This window comes from Neopelma chrysocephalum, unplaced genomic scaffold (assembly GCF_003984885.1).
Source record: "Neopelma chrysocephalum unplaced genomic scaffold, ASM398488v2 Primary Assembly neopelma1_96936, whole genome shotgun sequence".
Lineage (NCBI taxonomy): Eukaryota > Metazoa > Chordata > Aves > Passeriformes > Pipridae > Neopelma > Neopelma chrysocephalum.
Genome location: NW_020925579.1, coordinates 2,109,801 through 2,124,599, shown reverse-complemented (window position 1 = coordinate 2,124,599; position 14,799 = coordinate 2,109,801). Strand labels below are relative to the sequence as shown.

Below are 14,799 nucleotides of genomic sequence, written 5' to 3'. Positions count from 1 at the left end.
TTCTGTACAGGTAGATACAGACTTTCGATTTTCCCCTGGATTTTTAAGACATGAAGTGTCTTAAACTTCTTAAGACTATGCATTAATTGTATAGTAGAAAGTGCACTGACATGGCTAGCTGTATTGACCTTCACCCTGGGACTACCTGGGGATGAAAAGCGTAAGCTAACTTATAAGCTATGACCTCAGCATCATGCTAGGTCTCATAAGCAAGCATTAAAATTGATTGTATGGCATGCATCTTTAGAAAAAGAAAGCATAATTCTGGTTTAGGCAGCAGGGTCTATGCTGGGATGTCTGCTAGTGTAAAGACATTACAAACACTCAGCACGGGCTGAGAAACAAAATGAAAGAAACGTTACCCAGCCCTCAGACAAAGGTTTATATAGAACCAATTGTTTTCTTGGATCTTATTCTCTGAGGCAGGGATGACGCATCCCTTCCTGAGGAATCATCGACTTCAGTGCTCTAGACACTGTAATTTTGCTAAAATTGTTCCAGGGGAAAATATGGTGACTCTTCAGTGGATCATGCCAGTCATGAAGAAACTGCACACCCAATTGCCCATCTGGAGTTTCACCACTTTCTGGTTTCTGACTCTAATCCCTAATTCCAGCTATAAGGAGTTATTGAGGAAATGTGATCCGTGGTGTCATTGATATGTGGTTCCCAACAAAAACTTCCATATTTTCCTTCTGCATATCAGCTGTCCTGGGAACGTGTCATGGCTAGAACAGCCAGTTGAATACTTTGCTCCTTTTGAATGTGTAAATAGCACAGCACTTTTATGTGGCAAGAATAAATGCATGTATGAAAGACACTGTCACATTGAGATTTTAACTTATCTGAGACACTATTTGGGATTTTACTGATTACAAACGCAATGTATTAGGGAACTAGATCTGAAGTTTGCTACAGCGAAAACTGCGGAAATCATGGCATCATAAAATGGCATAGTGGGAATAAACTATGAATTTGAAAACTACAGTAGAAAAGCAAATTGCATAAATACAACAACAAAGTGGTTTTAAAATTAGTTCTTCAATTACCAGAGCAAGAACTCCAATCCAAATTAATTTTCATCTGTCTTTCAAACCCACCTTTCTATTCTCTTCACTGACACTTGTTTTAGAAAACTGCACAGTGTATTCAGTTTTAACAGGTAAAACACACTGCCAAAAGGTCTTTCAATTGTATTATCTATAAATTAAAACACAGTATTTTGTGACTTTTTGCAATCATTCTCATGGAACTGCAATATACAAAGAACTGCTTCTTATGTGCTCTGCATTTTTCATTTAGAGTGTGATTATTAACATAATAGAGGAAGAAACATCAATTACTCAACCTGAAAGGTGATCTTTAAATTCATTTTACCTTTAAAATAGTAACAGAATTATAAACTAATCTATGAAATTAACTTTCTATTCTTTAAGTATTTTAATGATGAAATTAGACAGAAATTACAAATATCCAATACATGCTATTTGTATCTTTTTTCTCATTTAAAAGAACAAAATATAGACTTCTACAACAATACTGTTAAGTTACAATTAATGTCCATTAAAAAATAAACCCTTGTTTGCATTTTTACACTAATTTGGATTATCAAGAATATTAGGACATTTTTATTTCTTATGGTGTTGGCTGTCTAAGTTCCTGGGCAGGGTAAATGGCTATTTTCACTTTTGCCTTTACTCAGCTTCATTTTTTGATTGTTCTCCCTAGATAATAACACCTTGCTCTACTGAGTCTGCAAACCCTATATTAAGAGTATTTCAATGGCAAGCTTGCTACCACTCAGAAAAATATCAAACACATCTCAGCATCTTCTTCTGTCATTTTCAAGAATCTAACATTTTATACTGTTGAATACTTTCTTTAAAATAATTGTGTCTACCAGCTTAATCAACAGCACAATTTACCTGCAAGTCTTATTGAAAGCTCCTCTTAGAAAAAGAACTGACCTTTATTTTGAGATTATTTCTTCTAGATACTGAGGATATATCAAATTAGTTCCAAAAGCATATTTTACATGGATGATGATAAAAAGCATATGTGTAAAATACACTGCATAACACCACAACTGTTCAAAGAGGTGAAATATTTTGAATTTCCTACAGGTACACAAAGGAGACTTGGTACAATACTTAGAGATCTGCTGACCTCCCAAAAGAGAAAAATGTGGCAAAACATTTCAGAAGCAAGAAAATTAACATATAATCTGCTGCAGTTCAAATACAGCAATCAAGTTAATGGGAAAATATGACATGCCCTAGTAAAAAGCAAAAAAAGAGAAAAAGTTGGACATAAACTGTGACATAATCGTTTCATTTGTGTATTCCATTTCATTTGTGTATTCCATTTCATTAGATCTGTCAAGAAATCCAGATGGTGTGGGCCAACAAACAAAGTCACAAAGCAAAACATACCCTTGAAATCAGAGCAGTGATGTTTTCTCAAAATAGTTCAGAAAATAAGCACAGCTTACTTGAGTATTTAACCAATCAACTTTTTCTATGTTAAGCAGTCAGTAGAGGAAGCATAGCTTGACGTGTAAAAGTTGCTGTCTTATGGCCAACAGCTGAATATGTAGTCATTTGGTCTGAATACCCATACATGTGATTGAAGGTACATATTAAATGCACATACATTTAAATTAAATAGATACAGAACTACTGCAAAGAGGCTTTGAGGGGTGCTTTATAAATAGGGTAACCATTACAGATCCTATAAAAATACAATCAAGGAGTGGAATCTCACTGTTTATCAGAAAACAAAAACAATAGCACATCTATAACAACAGATAATAGGTGAGGAACTCAAAGATTTATATATTTTCTAATGCACTGTGCCATTACTAATGAAATACAAGATGTGATCAATTTACAAGCAGTGAAAAACAATGATATGGAGTTATAAAACTTTATTGGCCTGTTAAAAGTAAGTTCATCAAGTCCATTTTTTATAAATATAGATTTTTCCAAACTGTTGTGGTAGCATTTGTGAATAAAACCAATGATTGTCTGTTATTTACAAGAATATGAAATGGTTTCAACAGGAAGAATTAGAGAGAAGAGAGGGAGAAAAGGCTCACAGTTAGCTGATGGATCACAGCTATGAACTCTTTAATCACAGAATCACAGAATGGGTCAGGTTGGAAGGGACCACAGTGGGTCATGTGGTCCAACCTCTCTGCTCAAGCAGGGTCATCCCAGAGCACATGGCACAAGATTGCGTCCAGACGGTTCTTGAATATCTCCAGTGAGGGAGACTCCACAACCTCTCTGGGCAATCTGTTCCAGTGCTTGGTCACCTGCACAGTAAAGAAGTTTTTCCTCTTATTCAGGTAGAACTTCCTATGCCTCAGTTTCTACCCATTGTCTCTTGTCGCAGTGCTTGTCATCCATGATGTGATGATGCTATGGTAAAAGGCAATTTCATGCTATCATTTAGAATATTACTTTTTTCCATGTATGAAAAAAATAATTCAGAAAAGAATGCTTATTTTCTATACTTTGATATTGACTGAATGACTCTTCCTATTTTTAAACTGAGCCTGAAATATAAAAAACCCCAGGAACATAAAGCTCTGAACGGCAGTGGAAGACATCTAAAATGTATTTGTCAAAGACTCTGGTCTTGGGTTTGTGCAGTGGTGTGGCACCCCAATTCTGCTCTCACACTACTAAAGCCAATAATATCAATTAAATGGTTACGTTAAAAAAAAGGTCTCAGGAAAAAAATCAAGATTTTTTTCCTGTTTGGTCAACATGCCTGACGATGAGCCCTACTCTGCTTACATGAAGGAAAAATCAGAGCCATCATAAGACAGCCATGACTTTACCCTCTACATATTTGAATATCGGATGGTTCCCTGAAATCTTATATGATTGTTCTTGTCATTCCAGCTGAGGAAAAAGTTACAGTGAAAATGTGTATGCAACGAGACAAGTTTCCTCCTGTATTAAGACATAATCTGCTTAGTAACACTGCTGTGAGTTGCTGCCTCTAGAGATTACAGGGAATTAATTGCCCTCTTCAAAATGAAAGCAGTTTGCCTCTACACTGGCTGCAACTCTGCTCCAGGCCAGGGCACATATGCTTATCCACCACACTCCATGCAGCTGCAAAAACATAGCTAATCATGGAGGTTGCTATTGAAATTAGAAGGATAAAGCATCTCTATATGAAAACAATACATGTTCTAATGTGGGCTCTTTCAATCTATCTTTTATGATGAAAATAAGGGAAACAGTTAACCTGAGGTTGATTAAAACACAATAACATGTTCTGCAAGTTCACTCATACATGCTTGTGGAACTAAACAGCTATATTTATTTCCAATCAATGCATCCTTTTCTATTTTCAGAGCAGATTTACTTTGTATGAACAAAAGAAGAACAGAACAAATGGAAGTCAGCTTCAAAAGTTTGGGGATATACATTCCTATGGAAGTGGGACAATGACACAGACTGTAACACATGTGAAATACACAGCATCAGCATTCTCTGTCCTCCCTATAATGCTGTATTCATATTTCTCAACACTTCCAACCGTCCACAAACTCTTGCTCTGGAGATTAGATGACAAAATCTGGAACAACATGGATCTACATTTAATTTGGAGTACTTTACCACATCACATAATGATGACAAAGCCCTTCAAAAGGATATTCCAAGACCCTGCACATTTGTGCCCTATGGAGGACAGAGCTTACCACAGCTCACAGAGGAGAATATTGAGTACTCTTAAGAGCAGAAAACAGAATGACTGAAAATTGGAAGGAAGAGAAGAAGCCAGAGAGAATTACGAAGACGCAGAAAATACTAAAAACCTTCAGGTAAGCTTTTGGGGTTTTTTTTTTTGAAATATACATAAGCAAAATACTTAGTCACCCAATCCACTGAAAACTTTGCAATTATTTCAAATGTTAAATATACAACTGGAAAAGGACAGCTGAATTAAAAAGAGGTCAGAAAGGATACATTTTTTTATCTATCTGATAATAGCTTCCAACTTTACAAACCATTTGCAAGTTTTTAAACATTTAAACAGATGCAAACAAAGTGATGGTCTTCATGGTGATGATTAATTGTCAACTTATCATGAATGGTGGGGTAAAGAGATTGACAAACTGGACCTCTGCATGAAGGCTGTTGAGTAAGGAGCCAGTTGGAAGCGTATCGGTCATTCCTACATGGCAAAATTCCGTATGTTCTTTAATTTTTGAGAAACCATGCTCAGAAATTGGCTTTCTTAGGAAAAAATAGATTTTTAGTGCTTCTGCTGATAGTCAAAGAAGAAAGAGTAATTCCTGCAAGAACTATTTGAAGTAAAATTGTTTTCAGCTAGCTGTCCACAGGTTTTCTTGGCATTGTCTGCTGTTCCCTAGGATCTTGATCTTGCTCCCACTGAAATGCATGTTTTTCTTCACTGCTGCCTGGGAGAGATCCAGCTGGTAGACAAAGGAAGCGGAAAGGCTGAAGACTGTCTTTCACAGATTAGGATACTCAGAGACATATGGCCATGAAAATGTCTCGTAGAAGCCTCTGTCTGACCTGGCTGTGAGCTCCCATGACTCTCATAAAAGAAAGACATGATCCCCAAACACCTTTCTGCTGGAGCAGCCTTTGTGAGTGCCCTTACCTTGCCTTTCATGGGAGGCAGCTGCAGTAAGCACAACACTGGGCTCTGCCTGGGAAACAATCCACTTGTTTGCATTATAGACCTGGCCACTGGTCAAACTTTGACCAAATTCAACAAAAAGAGGTTTACTTAACAGAATGGATGATATGACTTGCCTCAAACCAGAACACCCCCAGCAGTGCTTCCTCTCCAGTCCCCAAACTAATCTATCCATCAAATTACTCAACAGCTTATCTAAGTATGTCTCTGAGTGTATTAAATGTCTATTTAAAACAAATTCTAGTACAAATAAACCCCTTCTAGCAGAACATTAGAAATATGTTTTTATTTTAGTTTCATGTCTGGCACAGGGAAAAAAAATAGCAACTCTGCCTTTAGACATTTCATAGCCTCTTTTATTGCTCAGTGAAACAATATAAAAGCTTTTTAATGTCAAATCCTGGCTGTTCAGCAACTTTTACCATGTTAATGGTTCCTGCATGATTCTTAGTTTCAATCTCACTTTATTTTAAGGAGGTCAAGAATTTATAATTAACTGAGCCCTTTGTAAACCAACACCATTTGGGCAGATCATAGTCTCTACAGTTACAAGCAATGTCACTTACAATCAAGCTGAAAGACAGGAGCTAGTCGGTACCGTAATTTCCACATTAAATGTTTAGCTCCCTTAGTTTTAAGAGGCTCTGTCCACATACTGAGAAGGAACCATTTTAGGAACGCGTAGTCTTTCCATCAAGCATTAAACTTCTGTATTAAGACATTATTAGTAACAAATCAGGTGCTGCAATCCATAAGGTTCTGTGAATCAAGTAACAGTGCATCGTGTGGCTAACATAATGTAGTACAAAATATGTAAGAAGGATATTCTACAATATAGATATAAAAATATATATATTTCAGTGGTGCATAAATCAGTTGTTGTTTATTAAAGTTACCTCCATAATTACATAAAATCCAAAATACTGTGTCAGTACATACTGAAACATTTGAAGGTCAAACCTACCCCTGTATGATAAAGATGAACTGCAAAGTGCTACAAAATAAATTACAAAAAATTACATAAAATCCCCAATCAATAACTGTGCATATTTATGCATATAAATATTACGAATCTGAAAGAACTACCTCTTAAAGTTAAATATTTCAAAAATCAACTGCCAAATTCCAGGTCTTTGAGCTTGCTTTTTCCCTGCCAAAAGAAAAGGGTTCAGATTCTCACCTCGTTTATTTGGAAATAAATTGTGAGCACATAGCTGAGATATGCTGACTTTGTACCAACAAAACCTCAAACTGGAATTTCAGATACTGGTCAAGCACTGCTCATGATCCAACATATGTTTGATGTAAGTCCACTGACTTTAGTTCAGATATTGCTGCTAAACGATTGTCCACTGATTTAGAATCAGCTCAATGACATCAGATATTATTTCAACAGGAAGAGAGATGCATGGTTAAGCAAGAAGTCTGAGAAGAAAATAATTAAAAGGAAGTTAAAAGTGAATCAGTAAGCAGAAGAGAAAGTTATGATCTCTAGAAAATAAGACCATGTCTACATAGACTTAGGGAGAAAAAAAGGCATACATTCCTAATATTGTTTTTGAGGAACAGCAGAACACTTGTTGTCATCTAACTTCAAACAGAACTATGATGGATATCCTTAATTGTTGCCATCCCTCCCCAAATCACCACAGTATGTGCAAGGCGACAAAGACAACATGATTCCTAGGTCATCAGTAAACTTCCAGTTCTGTCCTCTTCTTTAGTGTGGGGAGAAGTACACATCTTTGGGACAGATTTTTAGCAACTGCAGTTCCCCATCCCTAACCAGCGGCAAGAGAGAGGAAATTTCTCACTACATAGGCCTAGAAGAATGCAAATGTAGACACATTTCTTGACTAAAAAGGATATTTCCAAAACTTGAGCACAGCAGGAACAAAGAACTCGGATGCAAGAGACTCAAGAGAACACAAGAAAAAAGTTGAAGGACTAAGAGTCTTAAAAGGCAAAAAGCAAGTAAGTTTATAGATATAGAACAAAGGAGTCAAGATAGTATTGCAAAAAGAGAGGCATGGTGTATGGCTGTAAAGACTGCAGCAAAAGAAAAGACAATGGTGTTACAATGGAAGACTGAAAATGGCTGCAATTAAAAAGCAGTAACAATGAAAAGCAAATACTGGAGACAAAAACTCTGCTTTTTTACTACACATAATTGTAAGGAATTAAAATCAAACCGTATCTCAAAAATGTAATCAAAATGGACAGAAACATAAGCACCTATCTCAGTTTTTTGCTGCTAGTCTTTGTAGCTCTCAGTTAAAAAAAAAAAACAAAACAAAACAAAAAACAACAAACCAGAAACTTCATATTTCTTAGAATTCCTTAAACTGAAAAGATCAAAGTAGAAACTCGGGATTTGATAGGTAAATAGAATGAAAATTAATTTCTAGCACTCCATCTAAATGCCACAGTTGTTCTAGCAATATCCTCGTGCCTTCACTTAGCTTCACATGTTAGAGTAAACTCTTCTCTGAAGTATACTGAAGCATATTCTGAAGCATACTTCACAGTTAAATATGAACAGTTAAACAAGCCTTTAAGTCTACAGTCTGAAGGAACAGCCACATATTGTGTTATTCTTGTTCTTGGCTCAGAATCAGCATTCTGTCCTACTACAAATTTGTATGTTTATCTAAACTTATGGACTATCTTGAATAAGCATGACCTAAGTGAATGTCTAAGTGGTGGTGCTGCTTCAATACCCAAACACACTAACAAACAGTACTGCCACCTTTCTGTATACATTTTAGACTCTCCATCTTCCTGGTAAAGTCAGTGGAACTACATTCATAAAAGGACTTGCAGGGCCAGCTCTGCAATTTACTGCTTCATGATTTAAGACCGTATCCTGCAAATATACAAGAACTTAACTTTAAAGAATGTGAGCATTCCCACTGAAATCAGTGAGGTTACACACACACTGAAGTAATGCAGAAGTTTTGCAGAGGCATTAATGCAATAAAATAAAAGCAGCTTTGCAGTTCACCTTTGATAAATATTATTTATAAAATCAACATCTTTCCAGTTAAGTTCAAACAGAAAAAAATAGTTGACAGAGGAAACAATATAATGTCATTTCATCTCAATGTCATTTTGAAAGATACAGTGAGGACAAGGCAATAGGATAGAGTGTGGTAGCTTATTTCTGGACTTTCTTGAGTTTTTTAGCTGCCTCAGGGCTTGGCTTTGCCCCGCTCTTGCAAAAACAGCTACTGATTTGAATGTACTTCTACAGTTCTCCAAACAGAACCAATGACTAAAAGAGAATCAATCCAAGGGAGGTGACACTTCACTGGGCAAGAACACTGTCCACTCCCTACTGTGCAGCATACAGATTCCACAAGCTCAACAGCCCCTCTCTCATCTTTTCCTTATTTCATCTACCCATCCAGTGGGATCTTATGAAATAAAACAAAACCTAAAAGAAACAAAATAAAATGTGAGAAATCATGCTTAAAAAAAAAAAATCAAAGAAAAATTAATATAAAGGACCAAACACAAATGAATACTTGACAATCAAACACATACACATAAAATGCATTTAAAGCATACATAAAGTGTTACATAAAAACTGTATATGAATTTATAAAAATGACAACATTAGCTCTATCTTGTGGCCAAAGATTTTATTTGTTTACTAAAAATGTATAGTGTGTGCTATACGTTTGTCTTTAACATATACTCATATTGAACTGTAATGCAATAAATATAGAATTTTTCAACCAGGGACTGTACTATGCATGAGTTAGAAAAACTTCAGTCGGGTATTCTGCCTTGTGCAAAGGTTTACAGTAAACAAGCCTGGTGTGCACAATCAAGTTCTCTGTCTTTAGTACGTTAAACCAACTAAGTGAAGGGTACCCCTCTACACCAGAGAGATATTCTAAGTACAACACCAGGGTCCTCTGTAACTTTCCAAACCTCAGGTCTGTGCACATAATCATTTCTGCCTGCTCCAAACAGGCTCCTGCCCTTAATGTCATTAAATGACTTTGTAATGGCAGAAAAACAGTGGACCTGGGGGAAATATTAGTCAATTATCTTGACATTTATTGTTTTTAAATATCAACAGGAACTTAAACATCAGCAACTAAATATGATGGCACATTGAAACACAAATAAAAATCCCTGGGACATGTTCTGTTCTGAGATGAAGGAGAAACCTAACCCCCAAACCTTACCTGACTGTCTAAGGCTAAGAACTTTAAAAATGCTATGTAGGGCCCTGTGTAAAATTCAACTAGCTGACTCTGTGGCACAAATACTTCCTAGAATAGCATTGTCTTACCCAGTCTGTGGTTATCTGATGCAGTTGAGTTATTATGTACATCACTGTTGACAGTCACCATTACTTGTTCTAATGACATTTGAAAAAAACATGTGTGAGAATTATACTAATCATCTGCAAACATAAATTTCATCAGTAGTTTTTGTTCGTTTGTTTTCGTTTTTTTTTCACCTTGGTTTAATAAGTCCTCAATGTTTGTAAAGACTGAAAACTTATCAATATTCCACAGAAATTTAAACAATTCAGAGCCAAATCTTGATTTGCTTTAAAAAATTGGAACTTACACTATCAGTTTCAAAAGAAGTTGAATGTGACTGTTAGTAACAATGATTAATTCATTTACACTGCATTTTCTTGCTTGTTCTAATCTTGAGGCACTCTTAGTACTTCTACCCTGAAAGGAGGTAATCACACATACAGAAGTTGAACATGCTAGCTTGTGCAACCCCACATTTCTAAAAGCATGCAGTAAAATGCCTTTTCTTTGAAACAATTAATAAGGTTTAGTGTAAGGTGTCAAGGAAAAAAAAAGGGATCTGCTAATTCACATACAAAAATATAGCATCGGCCCCATTTCAGAACAGTAAGTAATTTCCTGAAGGATGTTTAGAAGTTACAGTTTAGATGGAAAAGGAGAAATTTTGTTGGGGTTTTGGTAGTCTAGAACTGAGAGCTACTGCATGATTGCTACTTTCTCTTCAAATTTCCGAGGCCATTCAGACTTCCTCTGTGGAATTTTGTTTTCTTAAATATGTGAGGTTGCATGCATTCTTGTCAACTAAGTCAAAGGACGCATACATATAAAACCACACATCTACACCACACTTTTAACATCAAAGCAAATAACTGCAAGTGAAAGCTTTTTGGCCTTTTAGTTTGTTTCTTACCTGGTCTGCTGCATTCACAGTGAAATCATATTGCTGTGTTTAAAGTAATCTCTGAATTTTGAGAAGTTTCAACTGATGAACTACTACTCAGTGAATAGTACATGGGCAAACACAGGTAGAAAACAGATCTGCTTACAACTCCTGCAAACTTCAGTTTATGATAACCCATATGCAGAGGGGGTTGGGAAGGCAGCATAACTACTTTAAGGAAAGTGAACCAATGTGTTCTTGCAAACCACCAGAGGTGCTTAGGAACATGGTTTAGTGGGGGACTTGGTAATGTTAGGTTAATGGTTGAACTTGATGATCTTAAGGGTATTTTCCAACCTAATTGATTCTCTTAATCTATATTTTTGGTTGCATTTGCATGTATATTAGTAATCCTATTAGTCAACAGTGGTATCTAAACCAACCACTATGAAAGAAGCCGCAGACCTAGGACCTGAGTAATTTACAGGAGTCAAAAAGTCCACAAGAGAGTCCTGAAGTCCTACTGAAGGCAGAAGAATTAATCACAATGAATTTTTAAATGTATTATTAAATCTTTATTAAATCTTTATTATTAAATCTTTATTTTAAAGAAAAAAAATTGGTTAACAGAAAGGAGTCCAGAAAATCAGAGAGAAAAGAAAACAGTGAAAGAAAAGAAAAAGGTGAAAAAGAAGAGGAGAGTCTATTGCCTTTATTCATTGAAACATGGAAAGCAACTAGGTGAAGTACATAGAAATGAAAAGGATACATGAATACAGTATAATTGTGGGGAGTGGGGCAGGGGGGAACAGGGGAGAGGAGGGGGGAAGTGGTGTGTGTGAAGGGGATAAGAAGGCTCTAGAAGGACACCGATGAAATGGAACAAGGAAATAGGACTGAAATATAAAGATGCAGAAACTGAATGGAAGTGCTTTAAAATAATGGTTCCAGAAAAAGTACAAAAAGTTGCAAACCCATTAAGCAGCAGGCAATCTGAACTTAACTGGTACACTAGATCTCTGACTATTTGGAGTCATCGAGCTAACAAAGGCAAAATGTTATGGGCAGTGGCTGTTTAGAAGATTTCTTATGTCCTAACTTTCAGCCTCTCATTTGGCTTATCAGAGTTCAAATGCTCAAATGCAGTCAGGAAAGTTGAGGCAAAGCCTGATTTTGGCTTGAGTTGCTGTCAGGGCACTGGATTCTGAGTTTAATATTAGTTTTAAAAGAATACTGCTGTTATATAGGCTGCCACTCAGACTTGCAGAGGAAAGTACACTAAGGAATAAAAATAAAATCTCAAAATAAAAGTGGAAGACAGAAAAAAACATCCTTCTTCCCTGTACAAGGAATGACAGAACTTTATTCATCCTTTAAAGGAACATTATGAATCTGTCTCTCTCAAATGTAAATTTATCCAAGACAGTAAAGAAAATATTAAGTAGTTTAAAACGTAACTTGGTGATAATTGTATTTCCAATAGCAGCTTTTCATTCAAAGAGCTTTGAAATCAGCACTGTATTAATTATTAGTCTTTAAACAAACATTCGAAAGAATTTGGAGTACACTATTTTAAGAATATCAAATTTAAGTCCAATTGCTCTCCTCCAAAGAGAAATTATGTAGCTTGAATTATGTTATTAATAAGGATCCACTCGAGCCATCAGGGGATCAGCCATCAGTCATCTACCGCAGATGACTATCTCATGAGCTTTGCAGACCTGTATCTGGGATACTGGATGACCTGTAATGTCCTAAGAGTTTACTGTCATTGGAGCTGAACAAACTGCCATTGATGAATTGTTTCTAGCTTTTCTATTCATTAGGGAAGAAAGAGTAAAAAAAAAGGTATGACAGCAAACCCCTGTGTTTATACATACTGAATTGATTCTGAAAGAGCCTTTCATAAACATGATCCTTTTTATATGTAAAGAAGCCAATTTTTTTCCTTCTTCAACGAGCACACAACAAAACACTGAGCAGTCACTGGCATCATAACATCTTATGCAGCATAACATCTAATGTATGGCCATATTTGGGAACATCACGGTTCTGAGGATAGTCACACATCCATGGGCTCAATTTCTACCTGTTCCAAACAATCTCAATCATCCCCCTTCTCACTGGTTATGCTCTCTACAAGCCCTCACTCAAGTCATTCAGAAAGGAAAATGTTACAACATGGTCATATACTGAACTTTTTTCTCAAAGCAAGATGCTAAATTTTAGATGTCTAAAATCCTTTATGCTCCAACAGGATTTGAAATAACATATTTCAATGAGTTGTATATAAACTGGAGGTCTGCAGTCAGACTTTCTTGGTCATTACAAACCTGACCTATTATTTACTCTGTCAGAGTAAATAAAAGTTTCCTGTAATAATGACTTAAGTGAATAAAAACATAAATTTTATATACTCACATCCCACTTGCCAGTTATGTCTCTACACACGAGTTGCATAAATTTGGAGATCATGTATGTAAACTCAAGCATTCAAGGGAAAGTACAAGCAAAAGAAGTGCTGAGAAATTGAAACTTTCTATAATGTGAAGTCTCATCCCACCTTCTCTCTTCACCAAGTGCATAAGGTTTATTATTTGGATCCTTGATCCAAACAGAGTATTTTGAATCAAAAAACAATTTACATTTTTACTCTTTTCCACTGAAGGAAATCAAGCATACAGGACATGTATCTCTCATCTTTTTAAATGAACTATGATTTATACGGAGGAAGCTCAAATTGCTGACTGGAAGGGACAAAGGCAAAGAGAGTAGTTGCGTTATCAGTTTCTGGTTTCAAGTAGGAAAGAAAATGAAACAATTTATTCCTAATTTTATTTGCTGGTTGGATCTAAGCCATCGCTTCAAAGAGCAGTGCTGGCTAATGCTGTGGCAAAATGAGGACAAAATGTCACCTAATTTTTATTGGCAAGCAAGAAGAGGCTCTTGTATAGGTTTCTGGAGAAAGTTGGTTGCACAAAGAAGAAGAATGTCTTCTAGAGCAATCCAGCAGAAGATGAAGTTGCTTTAAGAAATCCATACTTCTCAGGATTTTGCAGATTTTGCATGCACCAGGCTCAATACTGCCTTGTGTTTCAGAGCACAGTAACATAAACATTTAATATAATTTTTTTCCTTCCTTCTAAGCATCGTTTTTAACCCCTGAAGTACTATATATGAAGTAACACCATATTTTTAATTCCTGTAATTAAGAGCTCTAATGACAAGTATAAATATTACTTTTTTACCTAAAGACAAAAGCATGGATAGAAGACAAACAAATTAACTTATTAGTGGCCAGGGATTCATTGAAAATTCTGTATCTCAATCACACATCAGTGTCTCTTTTCAGATCAGATTTTCCCATAATTTACTTAGCAGTTGGAAAAACCAGGAGCAGAAGAGACTAAATAGTCTATCTCATGAAGTTGTACGTCAAGATAAAGAGTCTTGATCCTTTTACATGTTCCAGTTGCTTACAACAGGAAGGCAGCACACAATATAATCAATATAGTATCATATTAAACTGAGGACTACTTACAGTAACCCAAAACGAAAAAGTTTTTGTTATCCTTTCCAATTCTTAAAAATATCCAGTATATTTTAAAGATTTCTTTTCCACTATCACTATCTTTTCCTCTAATGTTTAAATTTATGCTCCGTAGTTTGTCATTTTATGGATGCCACTACCTGTATGAGATTTTCAAATAGGCTTAATAAAATTGGAGTAATCTACATCAGTGTTGCAGGCAGTATTCAATCTATTTAATGGTTTGTTTCATTGATCTACAAGTTCATAAAATGAGAATGGGGGTCAAAGAGAATTATATATATGTTAGTACAGAACCCTATAAAGCTGTTCTCACTGTGAAGTAAGTTAGAATTAAGAGATGCTAAAACTCAACCTTTTTACTCAGCATTTTAGAGGCAAAAAATATTTTGGTAACA

General features: G+C 35.7%; 1 protein-coding gene across 8 annotated transcripts in view; it reads right to left on the bottom strand.

The window, feature by feature from the left end:
- NTRK2 (neurotrophic receptor tyrosine kinase 2) overlaps nucleotides 1-14,799 on the bottom strand; it is a 207,372-nt gene that overhangs the window by 106,499 nt on the left and 86,074 nt on the right. For 2 of the 8 annotated variants that reach the window (XM_027670771.1, XM_027670772.1), the window contains 2 exons: nucleotides 9,995-10,063; nucleotides 3,472-9,124 (listed from right to left, as the gene is read on the bottom strand). The exons of 3 other annotated variants lie outside the window; for them this stretch is intronic. In XM_027670771.1, coding sequence (XP_027526572.1) covers nucleotides 9,087-9,124; nucleotides 9,995-10,063 — 107 coding nt within the window. In that variant the 3' untranslated portion in view covers nucleotides 3,472-9,086. 3 more of the 8 variants (XM_027670770.1, XM_027670773.1, XM_027670774.1) reach the window with 3 other exon arrangements.